General features: G+C 33.1%; 1 protein-coding gene across 5 annotated transcripts in view; it reads right to left on the bottom strand.

Annotated features, from left to right (window-relative positions):
- LOC145295964 (uncharacterized) overlaps nt 1-18,906 on the bottom strand; it is a 498,857-nt gene that overhangs the window by 258,280 nt on the left and 221,671 nt on the right. For all 5 annotated transcript variants that reach the window (XM_080141875.1, XM_080141872.1, XM_080141877.1 and 2 more), the window contains exons 3-4: nt 16,564-16,596; nt 4,466-4,489 (exon numbers count right to left, since the gene is read on the bottom strand). In XM_080141875.1, the coding sequence (XP_079998001.1) occupies nt 4,466-4,489; nt 16,564-16,596 (57 nt within the window). The remainder of the gene's footprint in view (nt 1-4,465; nt 4,490-16,563; nt 16,597-18,906) is intronic.

The following is an 18,906-nucleotide window of genomic DNA, read 5'->3' as shown; positions in this document are numbered from 1 at the left end:
ACCAACTTTATTTGCAACAAAAATGGCCGACCAATTTGAAAATAATCAATCAATTTGAGTTTTTGTGTAAAATGGACAACCTATTTGATTTTAATGTAAAATAATGAACCTATCTAATTTCAAATACCAAATGATCTGCTTATTTGATATCTAATGAAAAATGTCTAATATTTTTAGTTTTAACAGACAGTGGTTCACCTATTTAATGATAATGAAAAGTGACGTATATGATTTTTAGTGCAAATTGTCCACCTCTTTGATATTCATTCTAAATGATAAACCTATATCGGTTGCACTGTAGAATGGTCTATCTATTTTATTTTAATGCAAAATGATTCACGTGCTTGATTTTCTAAGTAAAATAAATCTACATCTTTGATTTTTAATAAAAAATGATCCACGTTTTTTTGTTGTTTTTTTTTAATGTAAAATGATCTACCAATTTAATTTAAAATGATTTCCAATGCAAAATTGTTCACACATTCGATTGTTAATTTAAAATGATCCATTTATTTGGTTTTTAATATTAAATGATATACACATTAGATTCCTCATGTAAACTGGAATAATTGTTTGTTTCTTTAATGTAAAATAATCCATTTAATTATTTTAAATGGAAAATGATTTATCTATTAGATGCTTTTATGTGAAATTATTTACTTATTTGATTTTATTGCAAAATCATTCACCCATTTGATTTTTAATGTAATATGAGCAATTAATTTGATTTTTAATGTAAAATGAGCAATCGATTTGATCTTTTATGTAAAACTAGCCTGGGTGCCCGGCGTTGCCCGGGTGTTTGGAGGTGTGTGTTGATCAAAAAAAAAAAGAAGAAAAAGTGGTGGTAGGCAGGCAAGCTCGAACCCGTACCAAGAAGGAGGAAAAGAACGTGAAAACAAAAACGTGACATCTTTGCCGTTGCGTCCATAGCAAAACCTGAAGTGACGAAGGTTTAAATTAAGGCTAGTCAATCGAAAAGAGATAACTTTTGAAAATATCGTCGAAAAAGCGACCCCTCCTTGTAGAAAAGTGCCTAGTTGAAGGTGAATGAATTAAACTTTTTAGCCAATTTTTCGATGTTTGTTGTCCGAAGGATCGAGCTTCAAAACGATACCAATCTCGTGAAAATCCGTTGACTCTGTCGAAATTTTAGGCAAACATACATACATACATGCATGCATACATACATGTATACATACATTTAAACAGACAGGTGAGATTATTATGTGAAATGGTTTAGCTATATTATCTCTATATACAAAAGGCAAAATATGTGTGTGTATATATGTATGTTACCTTTTTGTGTATGTCCGCAAAAGGTTTTTTTTTCGGGGGGCGGGGTCTCGGAGGAAGGGTCGCTCATTCTTAAAACTTTGTATATGCTGTCTAAATGATAATATCTAAGGGGGTTGCCTGTCTATTTAATTAACCCGACTTTGAAACGCTAAATATTCCACATTTTTGGATCGCCGCGTGTTGCTTTCACTTTTCGGTATATAAAAAGGCGAAACCGGGTTCGATCGACCAGACAAACTAAACAACTATCCCGCAGTAAAAGGATTTGACCTCATTACAAACTGCGAAAAAGCTTGATTTTTGTCACTTTTTTTAATCGGTCTTACATTGCTACTGTCGCCGTAGCGCAGGTGTTCAGGTTCGGCCTATTGGCCTCAAGGCTCCGGCTCGAGCCTACCTGCTACCTACCCCCTTTATTTTCTTTTTTTCCATTTTTAAAATCGCTGTTTTTTGGTTATATTTTTTAACAAGTTTAACATCGTTTTAGTTTCCTTTTGTTCTGACTTACTCTCCCCCAAACACACACACCTCCAAACACCCGGGCAACGCCGCGTGTTGCTTTCACTTTTCAGTATAAAAACATCGAAACTGGATTCGAACCGGATGTAAACTTTTGGGGTAAACAAACTCGAAACAACTATCCCGCAGTAAAACGATTTGACCTCATTAAAAACTGCGGAATAGCGTAATGTTTGACATTCACTTTTTAATCGCTCTCACATTAATATTGTCGCCGTAGCACAGGTGTTTAGGCTCAGCCTATTAGCCTTAAGGCTCCGGATTCGAGCCTAAGTGCCACCAAGTCCCCCTTATTTTTTCCATTTTTAAAATCACTGCTTTTTATCGTTTTTTTTTTATATTTAAACAGGGTTAGGTTTCATTTTTGTTCTGCTTTACCCCCCCCCCAACACACACACCTACAAATACCCGGGCAACGCCGCGTACCCCCGCTAGTCTTTTATATAAACGTGACTATTCGATTTTACTGCAAAATCATTTAACTATATTTTTTAATGTTAAAGGTGGTAGCTATTTGAATTCTCGACTCAGGTTTAGCCCAAATACATACTTCCGTTTTTCCGGATTTTGAGCAAAGGGATCAGTTAACGTTAAACTTACATTGCAAACTGATTGAACAAAAACAACTTTTCTAAATTATTTTCATGATCTAAGGAGTTTGTGTTAAATCCCTTATGTAATCTAACTTTTGTCTCAAAAGAATAATTGACAACATTCTTGAAGGATTAGAGAAAATATACATTATTAACAGCTAGGAGAAGGAGAATAACAGCACGAAGTATGTAAAGACAAAGATACAAAAAGAAGAGCATAGTACTAATAAAAATAAATAAATAAATAACGTAAATAAAGAAAAAATGGAAATTAATAAATTTATATAATTTACAATGTACGAACGTTGATTGTGATTTGTAAAATCGGTGCTTGTGCATCTATATTACCGTGTTATTATTTTTAATAGTATTTTCACGTTAAATTCAATTTTTACGATGTTTTTGTTTATTAAATTGTTAGGTGAATATAGAAAATGTCTACAGAACACGCTCCCCATATTAATAATTGGTTTCTAAATAATGACGTTATTATTTCAGCGCAGTTACATAGATGCACAAGTATCGTAAAATCTCTCCAACAGTTAATTGTTTAGATCTGGATTCCAAAAAAAATATCTAATCTCCACATTAATGCACAATATGTCAATGTTGACACCGCGGGTCACGGGTCGTCTATTAATTTAATACTAGCGAGACCTATGTGTAATATATTGATGTTGGCATTCTGTGGACGTTCAGCGTAAATCGAGACGCCCTGATATTGTTGTAGCTCTTTTGTTAAAACTGCAAAAGTAATTATCTAAGCTAGCAGGGACGCCCGGCGTAGCCCGGTCGTAAAATATGCTTAAATATGTAATTTTGAATCATGCATGCATATCGATTCTTATATTTTATGAAGTTGTGATTTATATATATATATATATATATATATATATATATATATATATATATATATATATATATATATATATATATATATGACTTAGGTGCATCAGCTTGAACTGAAACCGAAACCAAAACTTATGGAAAAAAAATATGCATATACTAGCTGGCCACCCGGCATTGCTCGGTCGTAAAATACGCTTGAATAGGATATTTTGATTAATGCAGATTTCGTATTTATTATTATATTATATTGTACCCAATATATAGTAATGATTTAAAAAGTTTTTTTTAAATGACTCGTGCGCCACCACCAAGAATCGAAACCAAAACGTTTCGCTAACAATTTACTTTATCCTTTGACGTTAATGCCTGAGCTATGAAGACATGTTTGCGGAAAGGCTAAAAATCAAAATAGGAACCAATGGCTATTACGTTCTGCATGCATATTCGTAATGCCGTCGTTCGACTTTCACCTGGCAAATTCTATTTTTTTTCACACTTTTGATCAGATTTTACCTTGCTAAACCCCTAAATATAAAGTTTCGCATGGGTTCGAATACCCTATATATTAAGTTTCATGTCTATAGATCAAAAACTAACAGAAGAATTTGGTAGGCGATTTTTTTAAACAAATATATATATACGCATACATAAATATATATAGAAAGAGGTTTTTGTTTACTATAAACTTTTTACGCAAATATAAATCATGTAGAATATCTGCATGAATATAATTACACATAATAGTTAACTAAAGATTATCATCTTATAAGGAAACCGAAAAAAACTAATAGGGAATTAATTAAAATGAATGTTTAAACGAATATGTAAATTAGTTAGATATTTTGCAAATGAATGCAATTCGACCACCCATATATAACAAAGTTGTACTTAAAAAAAAATAGAAAAAGGGTTTTTAATATGAATATCAATACACACAAAAAACAAATTTACAGGAGTATATATATATAACGTGAGTTCCTTCATATAATAGAAACCGAAACCAAAACTTATGAAGAATTCTTGATAAAATTATTTATTACAAGAAATAGAAGGTCATAACAATTAAACAACAGTCGCTTGGAAGAAAAAAATGTTAGTGTAACACACAAAATAACACACACTCTATCGTATTAATTTAATAAGATTTATCAAACAACTCTTTTCTATTGAAGCGAATGTTATGATGAAAAGGATGCGATACTTACGGGTGGTGGTCATCATAGTAGTTTCTGAAAACGAAAAGAAAAATGAAATGTTAAAAACGCGTTAATCAAATTATTAAATTATATCAGCCGATGAAAACATAAACAGACAAATGAGAACCTTTATCTATAAATGTAATCATTCTTTCCTATACATAGTTGGACCTCCCACAATTTGTCAAATCAAATGGTGCATTTTTGTATCTGTATGTCCAACCTTATTTCACTAAAACAAAACTGCAACTAATTATGTGGTGGTGACTGAATCGCCAAGTGGTGTCCATGAATATTAAAAAGCGATTGGCTTTAATTGCTACCATTTTTCTTTCTCTGCTTTGTTCATATTTGCTCTCTTCATCAAGTTGGTTTTCACAGGAATGTGTGAACTCAAAATATTTTCTAACCAATGAAAACCATTCTAAAGCGCAAAAAGTACCACGTAAGTGTATACTTAGAAACTTCCAATAGATCTGTCACCAAAATCAAGCATGAGAACTCAAAATATTTTCCAACCAATGAAAATCGTTTCAAAGTCAAAAAAGTAAAACATGCATGTGAAAGTAGTATATTAGTATGAACTTAGAAATTCCTATTAGGGCTGTCAACAAAATTAAACGTATAAACTCAAAATATTTCCCAACCGATCAAAATAGTTTCAAATCTCAAATGTAACAAGTATACGTAAAAATAGTAAATCAGTGTGAAGTTAGAATCTCCTATAAAGCGAAGAGATAAAGGCCAAAAATTAGAAAGAAAATTATCAAGTCCTGAACAAGACTCAAAAATGATAAAGAGGAAAGAAAAAGGGTACTTTGCATAATTTGACCCGAATACTCGTGAATTCCCATCTAGCATGGATCGAACGAGACCGGCAATCATCGGTGTCAGCCGAACGTCGTAACAGACGCAGACTAATGAAAAAAAAAATACTTTGAAAAATGAAAATATGTTTATTTCATTTTAGTATTTAAAATTTTTTATTATTATCAACAGAAAGGTTTTTGTTTTTGTTTTTTTTGCGTCAAGAAAAAAAATTTTTTAACCCTATAATTGTTAGGTGCAAATACAAGTTTTTTGTTTTGTTCTTTTTTTTCTTTTTTTTAAATTATTTTCAAGATTTTTTGCTCAGTCGAGTTTTTTTGGTGGATTGGAGGGTTCACAGACATTTGTAAAAATTGAGATTTTTTTTTTCGGTTGTTAATTACCGGCAGAAGAACTTTCTTGAGATGAGGATATTTCCTAAGGAATCTTTTACTTTGGTCGACTTTTGAAAGGCTATCGACGGCAAAGAGGGAGGAGATGGAGCAGAGGAAATATTTTTTAGGCTTGCCATTTCGAACGCCCACAAATAAATGATTTTTACTATTGTTGGAATCTCCAACTTGGATCCCGCAAAAAAAAACGATCCTGTGCGCAAGGATATCCATTGTCTGCACTGTCCATTTGTACATCTCCAAGAGAAACCATCCTTTACACACGATCTTTTTTAAGCAAACATTTGTTTTTTTTTGGGGGGGGGGGTAGTTGCTTTCTTCCAATTCGAATGTCGTCTGCTTCTATTTAAATAACGCTTTCTCATTGCCTAATCAAACTCCCAGAAATTGAATTACAAAAAAAAAATAATAATAAATAAATAAATTAATAAATGATAAATAAGTAACTAATCAGAAAATAAAAAGTTACCTCCCCTTAGTATCACCTTAAAAATGAATAAAAACATAACAGAAAAAAAATTAAATAAAATAAAAAGCCGAGTTAGCCTTTCAAGATTTGAACAACGCTCGGTTGACACCAATGATTGCCAGTCTCGCCCGATCCATGCTTGACGGGAATTCACGATAATTCTGGTCAAATTATGCAAGAGTACTGGGAAAATACCTGAACAACTCACATTTTTTTTAATTACATTTTCACCCCAAACAAGGCAAATTGCCACTTTGGTGTAGAGAGCTACTATCAGGGGCAGCTACTTCTGGGGCAAGATGTCGGTTCACGTTGCACTTGAACTTCTGCATGTCAGTACAGTTAGGGAAGCAGGGACCTGGAATAGAATTCCAGAGTCTAGCGCTTCTGGGGAAGAAACTACTGGAGTAGAAAGATCTTTTACATCTAGGGATCTCTACTGTGTGGGGTGGCATTTAGCTGCCTGTCGGGTTTGTCGAGGGTGTCTACGTGGTGGGGGCACAAGTGTCTGCAGTTCGTTAGAGCATTCACCATTAAAATACTTGTAGAACAGGCAGAGGGATGCAACGTTTCGTCGATGGAACAGAGGCTGAAGCTTAGATGCCAGTTCAGGGCCTATCAGATTTGCGACTCTCTTTTGAACCTTGTCTAGGAGCGAGAGATTAGCAGCAGATGCACCAACACAAATGTGACAACAATACTCCATACATGGGCGAATGGTGGCCTTATAGAGGTACAGGATACTTTCAGGTGTCAGTAGTTTTCTAGCACGGTAGAGAGAGCCTACCTTCTTCGCAGCGGCCCTGGCAATGTTTTCAATATAATTGTTCCAACTCATGTTTCCTGTGAACGTTAGGTCAAGCAGTTTGAAAGATGTACTCTCAGACAGGGAGTCACTGGCAATTGCTATTGGTGGCAAAGAAGGTTTCTTGTAATTATTGAAGGAAACCAGTTTAGTCTTGGCAGCATTGAATGTGACCATCCATTTATGTCCCCATTCCACTACAGATTGGAGGTCATCCTCTAGTGTTTTTGTCATTTCTTTAGTTATGTGTTCATTTGTTTTCCTGTCATGCCTGTTATAGAGTGTGGTGTCATCAGCATATATACCCATCTCAGAGGCAGTTTTGTCGGGGAGGTCATTAATAAATATTAGGAACAATAGAGGCCCAAGGATAGACCCCTGAGGCACTCCTGCAATTATATCACACTGTTTAGATGTACGACCGTCGATGACAACCTGGATTTTTCTCTTATCTAAGAAGGATTTAATTATGTTAAGTATTCTACCAGTGATACCGTATGATTTAATTTTCCTGAGGAGACCCACATGCCATACCCTGTCAAAAGCCTAAGATATATCTAGAGCTACCGCTCTGCCCTCCCCCGCTTTGTCCAGTGAATGGTATATACGTTCAGAGATTACAGTGAGGATGTCCGCTGTGGAACGGGCTTGACTAAATCCATATTGTTTATCAGTCAGAAGTTTAGCATCTGTAAGGTTATGGACTAGAGCATGGTTAATTATGGTCTCAAATATTTTGGCGAAAAGTGGGAGGAGGCTAATGAGGCGATAATTTGATGGGTCAGTTCTTTCATCAGAATTCTTGAATACTGGTACCACAGAAGCAGTTTACCAACTCCTCTCATCTCTTACGTACACATTAATATGAGTTAAGCGAACAGAAACGAATTATTACTCACTCACACGCGCCTACAAAAACAGGGTAAACCAACGCACACTCAAACACAATGCTAAATACTCACATACACATATTACTTACCCACGCATATTCACACTATGAAAATATTGATCTACACATCTCTAAACCTTGTGACTGCTAACCAAACTTTACTTACTTAAACACACGTTTGCATTATGCATATTTACTAATACGAAAATAAACCTTTGACATTGGAACTTTTCTTTCTCCAACTTTACAACATGACAAGAAAGAAGAAAAAGAAAAAGAAAGAAAACAACATACTGAGGATGGAGTATAGCTCCGAAATATATTTATGTTGTAAATTTCAAACAAGTAAAATATTTGTTTATTTTCCTAATATTACGTTGTGATGTGGCTTTCAAGCGCACTAGATGCGTATTTTATTTTATTTTAATATATTTTATTTCATCAGTCCACTATATTTTTATATGTAATAAAACAAGGATGTGAACCCCCTCCCCAAAAATCTTATAAGATTGCGTTGGAGGAGGGGATGAGAATTTTTTTATATATTATTTTATTTCAGTTTATATATAGTTGAGCTATTTTCTAATACGTCTGTAAAAAATTAACGAAATTGATCAATTATTTGATTTTGTAGAGAATTGTAAATATCACGCTGTTTTCATTGTTTACGTCAAAATATGTAGAAATAACATGTAGTTCCAATTTTCCTGTTTATAGGTTTTGGGGGTATTTTTGAAAATTCACCAGTTTTACGAAGATTTTTTTAGAATCTTTTTTCTTGAGAATACTGCAAAAATTACAATAAATCAATTTTATTTTACAAATTTGTACTGTTATTATTTGTTATGGGGTCAAAATTTTCGCCTTTATTATTGTCATACCTAGAGATAATCAGATTTTTGGTTAAATAATCAACCGTTAATAATGCCGCACTTTCAAAAATGAATTGTTAACAATTCTGTACTTTTAACTAACAATTTCCGTGGTTACATTTGTTACACTACTGTTCAAGCTCACGACTCCAACTGATTCAAGTCGATAGCATCTCATTTGCATATGAGGTAACAAGAAATCTCGTTACTTTACGAGACTCGCCAGCAAATAATTAGACGCAATAAATATTGTTTTCTTTTTCTTTTTCATTCTTTTTTTTTTTTAACCATAACCGGACTCTACATTCTGCACAAAATGTATTTGTATTAATTTTTATTTATTTATGAGTGACGACCAGACATTAAATCCCAAGATTAAATTTTATTAAACCAAAAAGTCTTTAATTGTCAAACATATGCAAATTTGATGGTAAGGAATGTAATTTTTTGTTTATTTCGGGATATCGTCAAAAATTACTAACAATGAGATTTTTCATTTCAACTGATTTTTCTCTTTTGCTGATATAAAAAAAAACGTTTGATTTATAATTCACCTTCATCATCGCCATAACGAGGCAGCTCTTTTAATTGCTGATTACAATGGGTTAGATATGATTTAAAATCATAAATAATTCCGTGATTGTATAACTAATCCGAATATATGTCTATTGTTACGTAATCGCTTGTACATATGATGTGCTAATGCGAACCGTTAGAAAATAATCGGCTTATAAATGAGTGGGTGTCACGTCTAGCTTAACTGCAATATGAACCCAAAAAGGAAGAATGTTTCTCTGCAGGGCGTGATGAATAATAGATTCCCGATATTATATACTTTAGATTCACATATCAAACTATAAATTATAGATTTGATATCACTATAACAGAAAACGAAAGTGATTAACATGGTCGCATAAAACTTTTTTTTTTTTAATTCTTAAATACGCACAAAAACACTAATCTCATCAATGTACATATCAAATAAAATATCACCCGTTTTCATATATATGTGTGTGTGCGGTGCGTGTGTGCGTGTGCGTGTGATACCGAAAATTTTATAGCTATATAAAGACCATATTCATTCTAAAACATGGATCTTAAAAAATTAAGAGGCTGAAAGGGCTCACTTAACAGTTTCAAATATCCCTCAGCAAGTTAAATCGAGGTAAAATTACGAGTTACAAAATTATGATGATATAGAGGTTATAACCAGGGAAATGGAATAAACAATTACACAGAAACCACATTAAGCCAAAAAAAGAAATTATTTCGCGAATACTTTATGTAAATGGTTTCTACAATCTTGCGATGATAGAGAGAGAGAGTGCGACTTACTGAGAATAGGCAATAAGTTCACACTACAACTAGATGTGCAAGAACGGTTATTTATAAAATGTTCAACGATAAAATAACTACGCATTATTCCAATCATCTGATAGTGAATAATTTTCATTACGACTTTTTGTTTCAATTTATCTATCAAAATGGCGTAATATAAACATATTAAAGGTGTATGAAGCTTCTCTTCCAATTTTCGGATTTTAATCATGTCAAATCACACTTCATTTCCTTTTGACGGATTGATTGTTGCTATTTCTTCTGATGAGTTAAGGGCATAATAGATTCACTGATTGATATAATAATTAAGTGATTGATTTTGCGCTACGAAACAGATACTGTCAAGAATTGTATAAGTCAACTGAATCAAAAGAATAAATTATAAGATTGTCAACATCATATATTTTGGAATATAGTTTTTTGTAATTTATTCTCTATATTGCTCTGTAATTACATTGAGCTTCTTAAATAAGGATTGGTATATATTATAAGAAAATATATTTCTACAATATATATATATATATATATATATAGAGAGAGAGAGAGAGAGAGAGAGAGAGAGAGAGAGAGAGAGAGAGAGAGAGAGAGGAGAGAGAGTAAAATGATTAATAATTGTGAATTAAAATCAGTTTCATCAGGAAAAACAAACAAGATCAATTTATGAAACTGATTTTAATTCACAATTATGAATCATTTTACTCAATATATATATATATATATATATATATATATATATATAGCTCTAGGATAACTTTACAACACAATGGGTACTGTTTTCTTTTAAAAGTATTAATGCATTTACTAATACATAAAAATAAACTTTGCTCTTTGGACTCCAAGCCTAATTCCCTCTATCAAATATAAAACGTATATATATATATATATATATATATATATATATATATATATATATATATATATATATATATATATATATACTAGCTGTACCCGGCCACGCGTTGCTGTGGCTCAGTTTGTTAAAATGGAACACATGTGAAAGTAGAGAAAAGTTTGATTCTTTTTTTCAAGAAAATGTACAAATTATTTATTTTTTTAAACAGATGTTAAGAAAATAAACAGAAAAATACTTCCATCATTAATTATGCAAAAAAATAAATAAAATGATGATTTAGTGTTTCAATATGCTTATAAATTACGATAAAACTTGCTGAGTATGCACAGTTTTACAGTTGTTGTAAAAATGGAACGGAAACTTAAATTTCGCTTCATTTTAATCTTTCTTAATTTTTTAATTGTGCCCCCCAAACGAATATAATCAAAACAGTAACATTCAACAATTGTACTTTACGTATATAAAACACAAAATATTTATTAAAAAAAAAATTTTTTTTTTAAAGTTAATAAATAATTCCATTTTTAAACGAAAAAGTCAGTTTACCTAACTTACTGTATTAATGCTATTTTTTTAAGCAAGAAAAAAAAGGTAAATATCCAGATACGCTACTATAGAACACCGACCACTCTAATTTGTTTTTTTATAGGTAATTGAGGTCGCTGACAACGAATCTGATAGTCAAACTTGGGGCAAATTTACCGTTTGCATGGTATTTACCCCTGAACCCACGAACTTCTTTCCACCATTTTGCAGCTTCCGTTTATGCTACGCGTATGAACGCTGTAGCATAAACGACGGCTTCACCAAGCAAACTACGTTGGGGGGAGGGGATTTTTTTCCCAGGACATAGAATTTTCTAATTTTCAAAAATACATTATAGCGCTTTTTGGGCGGAAAATTTAAAATTAGCTGAAAAAGAAATAAAATAAGAAAAGGAAAGCACACCAAGTTGGAGTAGGGGGGTAATTTATCTGTTTTTCTTTTTTTTTTTTTTTTACCTGGAACATCGAATTTTCAAATTTTCCGTAAGTAACGCACCGACATTTACCAATTAGAACACCATTTAACATTTTCTGAAGATTTTACTTTGTACATTGGGGGCGCGAGCGGGGGGGGCGGATGTGATGTTGGGGCGCGCGCGCGCCCCAACATCATCCCCCCCCCCAAACAAATTAGAGTGGTCGGTGTTCTGTAGTAGCGTATCTAGATATTTACCAAAAAAAAAAATATTTAGGTTTGGCTATAAATTCCTAAACTCATTTCACCCTAAATAATTTAGGTGACTGAAATAGGAATCTAATTGAATCTTTAATTTCCTGAATAGTACCTAGAATTCATTTTTCTTCGAGTTATATCGAATACATTAATACGGACTTTAGGGGCTTTTTTCGTAATGTTACTGTAAAAATTATTTTTTATTGTTACAAATTACGATGCTTTAAAAAAAAGCAAAAATAAATTCTTGCGTTTTTTATTTACTACTGAAAACCATAACTTTAGTAAAGGTATTTTTTGTTTAAACAAAATAAAACATTTTCACTAAGAGTAAGAATAATTAGTTCATTATATAAAATAATTAGTTCATTATATTCTGCGATCATTATTTGAAAAATACTGCAATTTTCATAAAATTAATTAATTTCCTGATTTTTGGTGAATTTTTAAGTAAAGGGAGGAGTCAAAATGTGTATACCTTTTGAGCATCGGCATTCATTTTGCGACCACGTGTGGTTAATTTAAATTTAAGTTCAATCACATGGTTACATTATCAATAATCATGTAATTAAACCCATTGAAAATTTACCGATATTGTAAACACATTCTGTTTACATTAAGCCTGTGGTGTTTTTTTTAGTGATGCAATGTTGTCAACTGAGATTTTAAAAAAACCGCGAGATCAGGAGAAAGAAATGTCCAGAAAATCGCTAGATTTTTAACTTATCGGGGTTTGCATTACTGTACACAGATTCGAAAAAGTTGTCAAAAAACAAATATATAACAAATAAATGTTATCAAAGGCAAGATAAGTTACTTTTCTACCTAACTGGATATATTTTTCGTGTTTTTATTCAATGTAACATGTTTATTCAGCTCGAAAACCATACAGTGTTTACCGATGTATTGGAACATTCAAGATGGAGTCTGATTCTCTCTTTAACACGGTAAGTTTGGGAAAAGATGTTATAAATAAAAAACCGGATTAAATACTGTTAAAAACTCGCTCAATACATGTTACTGTGACATAGGTTGGCATATATTCGGCGGGTTTTTAATAGTATTTTGTATAGTTTTTTATTTATAACACCTTTTTCCAAACTTACGATGTTAAAGAGGGTATGAGACGCCATCTTGAATTTTTAAATACATCGGTAAACACTGTATGTTTTTCGAGCTGAATAAATATGTTACATTGAATAAAAACACGAAAAATATATCCAGTTTGGCAGAAAAGTAACTTATCTTGCCTTTGATAACATTTATTTGTTATATATTTGTTTTTTGACAACATTTTCGAATCTATGTGTACAGTAATACAAACCCCTTCGGAGGTTGGAATGCCCCCCCACCTAAAATGTACTTGGAAAAATCGATTTTATAGTGAGATTTAAGAATGGTTAGTCGAAAAAAAGGTGAAAAACAAAACAAATAATCAATAAATAATTGTTACCAAAGGCAATAAATGCTACTTTTTTTACTTACATGAATGAGTTTATTTTATGTTTTAAAGTATTTTCAATCGCTTTTCGGGTTTTCTTTATTTTTTAATAATCTAGTGCGGGTGTGTGGGTGCCAAATATCTCCAGATTTTCTAGAATTCCCGCTAGATTGCAAACGAAATCTCCAGATATAGCAGGAAAACCGCTAAATTGTAACACTGTCACGTGACAGGAAGCGGTAATAAATAATTGTCCCTAAATAAAAAAATGGCCTCTCGGTACAAAGAAAAACACCTATTTATCATAGAAAAATTAAGTATAATGTTATAATTAAAAAGAAATATATAAAAACACACATGGATATAGTAAAAATATTATACCAAAACGTGGAAGCCATCCGTCCAGTGGTTTTTTAGACAATTAATACCGAACGAACCAACAGTTACATTTATATATATATAGATGTGTGTGTGTGTATGGTACAAATTTATTATTCCCATATGAATTATTATCTCCATATAAAGACAATATTTATTTTAAAACATCAAAAGATTTTTTTTTGTTTGTTTACAAAGAGAAGATCGCAAATACTTAATGTAAATGGTGTCTAGATGACAAAAAGTGTGCGAATTACAACAGAACGAAAGTAAACCTCTGATTTATTAAAACCAGATAGCAACCCCTTTTCACGAAAACTTATAAAGATATAAGCCAATGCCGGACTCAATGGAAAATCCATAGATACACCATCAATCTGTCTGTATATGATAGATATTGTTAAAATTAAATTCGACCGACGTAGTGTCGAATTTCATTAATTCCACAAAAATACTTTCGGGAATGGGAGTGAGTAATTCACATCGATATAAAACATGTACACATATATTTGAGGGTAAGACAGATAAAAAGACCCCATATATCAAAGAAATGCATAAATTTGCCTGTATGTGAATCATTTTGTATAAAATCTGAAAATATAAATGAATGTTTACAACAAAATCAACTAGAGCGTTTCAAAATCTAAAAAAAAAAATGATTTCACCCATTTTAACATGAATTGTTCCCAAATCAAATTATTTTGCCTAAAGACAGTATAATTTTAAATAAATAGATTAAAAAAAAAATCGGTTTATTGATTATATGAATATTTAGCTGCCAATTATTTTTATAGCAAGAAAACAAGGAATACTTAAAATAATTAAACTGCTATAAATTTAAATAAATAAGAGGCACAAGCGTTTCAGTTATTAAAAAATATACTTAGCTGGCAATAACCAACTATTTGTAGTACTGTTAGAGAATGGATAGAGAGAGAGAGAGAGAGAGAGGAGAGAGAGAGAGAGAGAGAGAGAGGAGTGGAATTATAGTGTAGACACGTTGACCGGAAGTAAATATCAACTGATTTGATTGCGTGGAGTCATGTGATCAGGTTAGCTGAATCGATGAGATTTGGTTAGGACTTGGACGAAAGCAGACGGCTTTGCCGTTCTCTCCTCCCCTTCGGGGGGAGACGAACGCTGACGTGTGTAGAAGAAGACTCCATACAGGCCGATTTCACTTCCACCTTCTGTAAAACATTTGGAAGGTGAATAAAAAACTATAGAACCAATTTCTTGTCTTGGAGTGAAATAATTCTTCGTCCCCAAACATAGGAATCAAGTCTCCCTCCTAGGACGAGAAATTCCAGATGGTCCAACATCGAAGAAGCAGAGGTAGGTTCTGAAAATACATGTCACTCACACACGATTCCCTTTATGATACAACATAAATATATAATATAACACGTCATCTCTTCTAATCCATTATTAGAGATGACGCAACAAACACTCAACCCTTCATTATAGAGACAATACAATCAAACACTCATATCCTTTATGATACGACAACGCAACAAACTCTCATTTGGCGCCGTTGACCAGTTCGCATCGACGATGTGATACCGAACCTGGGGTGAAAACAACAAACGCTCATTGGTCACGGCACCAAATGAGCGTGTGTTGTTTTCACCCCAGGTTCGGTATCACATCGTCGATGCGAACTGGTCAACGGCGCCAAATGAGAGTTTGTTGCGTTGTCGTATCATTGATCTTTACTTCCGGTCAACGTGTCTACACTATAACTCACCTCTTCCTCTCTCTCTCTCTCTCTCTCTCTCTCTCTCTCTCTCTCTCTTTCTCTCTCTCTCTCTCTCTCTATATATATATATATCCATTCTCTAACAGCACAAGCAAAATAATGTCTTATGTTCTGAACTGTCTGTCACTCTTCAACCCATGTTGCATCGATCTTTCTTTTTTCAGATAAGTCAACACTTATCAAGGCCCAGGATAAGGGTTAATAGATGTTAGGTGCATCTTTGACAATAGCTCAGTAATAGTTTTTGGTGAGAATTGGGCAGAAATGAACTATTTAAGGGGTTGGGATAACAAGAACTTTTCACATTGGACTTGAAAACGCCCATGTTGCAGTCAACTAGGAAACAGGTCAGCGAAACAGAGGAAAGAAGTTATGTTTATGGAATTTATATCTAGATTTGGGCACTGATAGAGAGTAGGGGAACATGATGACAGTGGTCGTAGTTTGACGAGGGCTTTTTGTGAAAGTTTGGCAGAGGGGGGAAATCAATGAAGCTCAGACAAGCACTAGTCGTGATAATAACGGTAAAGCAGAGACAGGCTCACAAAAAAAACGCACCCGTCACTGTAAAAGTACCTAGGTACTGAAAGAGATTATAATCTGATAGCTTCTTTCTTTGGACCAGTTGGATTAGGAACTCCTTCCGAGAATCCTGTTTTCTCGATTGTAGAAACTTTACAAATGTAAATACTGCCTCATTTCTCACGAAGAACTCCACCCTCCCATAAAAGATACTCCTATCACAATAGCTCCACGCTTCAGTGACGATGTGCCTTGTTTAAACTGAATAAAAGTGTAAATTCATAAATAACTAAATATGTAAACTAAAATGTCAATCAATTTCAATTAAAACGTGTGTACTTACTTGGAACGGTAACCTCTGGTACGTATGCATCCCCTGTGCGAAAGAAAAAGAAAAGAAAATTTATGAATTTTTAAGATGAGGATTATTAATTTGTTTTTGCATGTTTTGGATTCTTAGGACTATTGTTCTCATCATCCGCAGTGACCCGTGGTAAGATGAATGTAAGTGCTAAGTAATAATTATTTCTAAGAGGCAATCTTCTGATTACTCATTGATAATAATCAGTGGTGTTGTAATGTTGTGACCCTTTGACTGTGATAATAGCATAGTATCTGTGTTAACTATGGCAGGCAGGGCTAATGGTCAAAACATTAATTTTATTGGCTCACATGGAGATTTCACACAAGTCAACAAACGATTTGATTGGAAACCTGTGGTGTTCTCTGGAAGCTGAGTGACAACAAGTCTCCCCAGACGTCCAGCTCTCTCCACCTCCTTCGATAGCATTTATTATTATTATTATTATTATTATTATTATTATTATTATTATTAATTGATTCTAGCGACGGCTGGTCACTGGATCGATTATTATGATTAGAAAAATAAACAATTAGATTAGGAAAAAGTGATTGACAGCTGAAATAATAATATTGTTACAAAAGAATGTGAAAATAGAAAATAGACGTAAACATGATTTTTGGTTTGCATAAACAAATAACTAGATTGAGGTTACATTAGCTATTGGTCTGAGACACGTAATGAGATGTAGATTTGGGAAGATTCGAGCCAGTCATTAGCTGAACAGCAGAGAGAACGGACGACTCAAGGGGAGTTGGTCTCTCCATGACGCAAGGAGTGGCGTTTTCTCAGGCAGCCAAGATATGAAGACGTTGTAATCTCTGAAGACGCCGGCCGGTATCATGAAAATTAATTTCGTATATTTCCATATATGTTTTGTGTTCATTTACACTTGTTAAAAGAACTGTTGGTCTACAACTGTTGCGATACGTCCACGTCAATCGTTTCCTGTTACAACTGCTGCATGAATGTTAAAATATACACACTAGACAATCAACTAAATGATACGACCTATATACATACACGCATTTACACGTACATGAATATACAGATAAAATATAAACCTTACTATTCAACATGTAAGTCGTTATGGAACATATTCATATGCACGCATAATGTGACAGTTTTCCCTGGAGTCTGAATATTAACAAGTTTTCTCCAGATTTCAAGTATTTTCAATATCCATTGTAAATTACTTTGCATTATAGCAACAGCCACTTACCATTGATTTCTTGCTAACAACAACCATTGATCTTCCTTGGGACTTTGTTAGTAATTAGCCTCCCCAAGGTCCCAGTACTCTTCATACTCTCCCAGGGGAGTTCTGGTTAATGCTCTCATTCTTCAGTCTTGTCATCCTCCTTGATTTTTTAAAATTATTTTGCGCAGTATCAACTACTGCTGATGCTTTTTTGTTTGTTTAATGGGGGGGGGTGCGAACAGCTTATAAGATTTTTTGACAGTTTCAATTCCCTCGAGTTCATTTAGTGTCCCATTCCGCTTTTTGTTTTATTTCTAATGTCACTTCACCGTGGCTGGTTAGTATTCATAGTTTATATGGGTTGGATTGGTTTCCCCATTCGTGGATTTTCCTTAAGATTTCAGCTGTTTTCATCATTGACGTCTGTTGTATAATCTCAATTGCCCTTTGAATTCTAATTTCTCCTTATCTTTTTTCTATTTTTTTTTCAGAACTGTTCATAGTCCTCCTGCGATTATTGGCATTATATTGATTTTCTTCATATTCCATATTTCTTTCAGTTCTTTGACAAGTTCCATGTATTTGCTTCATTTTTCCTTTTCCTTTATCTTATGATGTTGTGGTGCTCTGAGACGGAAAATTTTACATGAAAGAGCTGTCCCCATCTCATGTAAGTAAGAAGGCATACAAGATAAGTGAAAATGATATTAGGATAAGGCTTGAATCGAACCCTGTAGGCAAGTATTAAAAATAATGGAAAATGGAATGTTAGAAATTAAGTCCATTGTTGATTCTATTAGAAATAGTTAAATATTGTTTATGTCGGAAAAAGAGTCGATTGTTCATTCTTTTAGAAATCTGGATATTAAATATGTCAGTTAAATGAATGCACAATGCGAGTTAAAATATATTGCTTTAAAATAGGTTAAAAATTAGAATTGAGGATTCTTTGTTTTGCCAAAAGTGTGTTGAACAGACATGTGTAGAAAACGTGATATAGTCACGTTGGTAAACACACTTCTGACGTCATAAACAAAGGAGATTTCTCAACATGGGAATCTGAGGGTTCGAAGTTAGTTAGTGGATGAGGATCAGATATTCAGAGCAGATCACATAAGGTGATA

The sequence above is a fragment of the Euprymna scolopes genome, chromosome 16, assembly GCF_053919585.1.
Source record: "Euprymna scolopes isolate OS-2025 chromosome 16, ASM5391958v1, whole genome shotgun sequence".
Lineage (NCBI taxonomy): Eukaryota > Metazoa > Mollusca > Cephalopoda > Sepiida > Sepiolidae > Euprymna > Euprymna scolopes.
The sequence above is the reverse complement of the archived record's forward strand: the minus strand, read 5'-3'. Positions and strand labels throughout refer to the sequence as shown.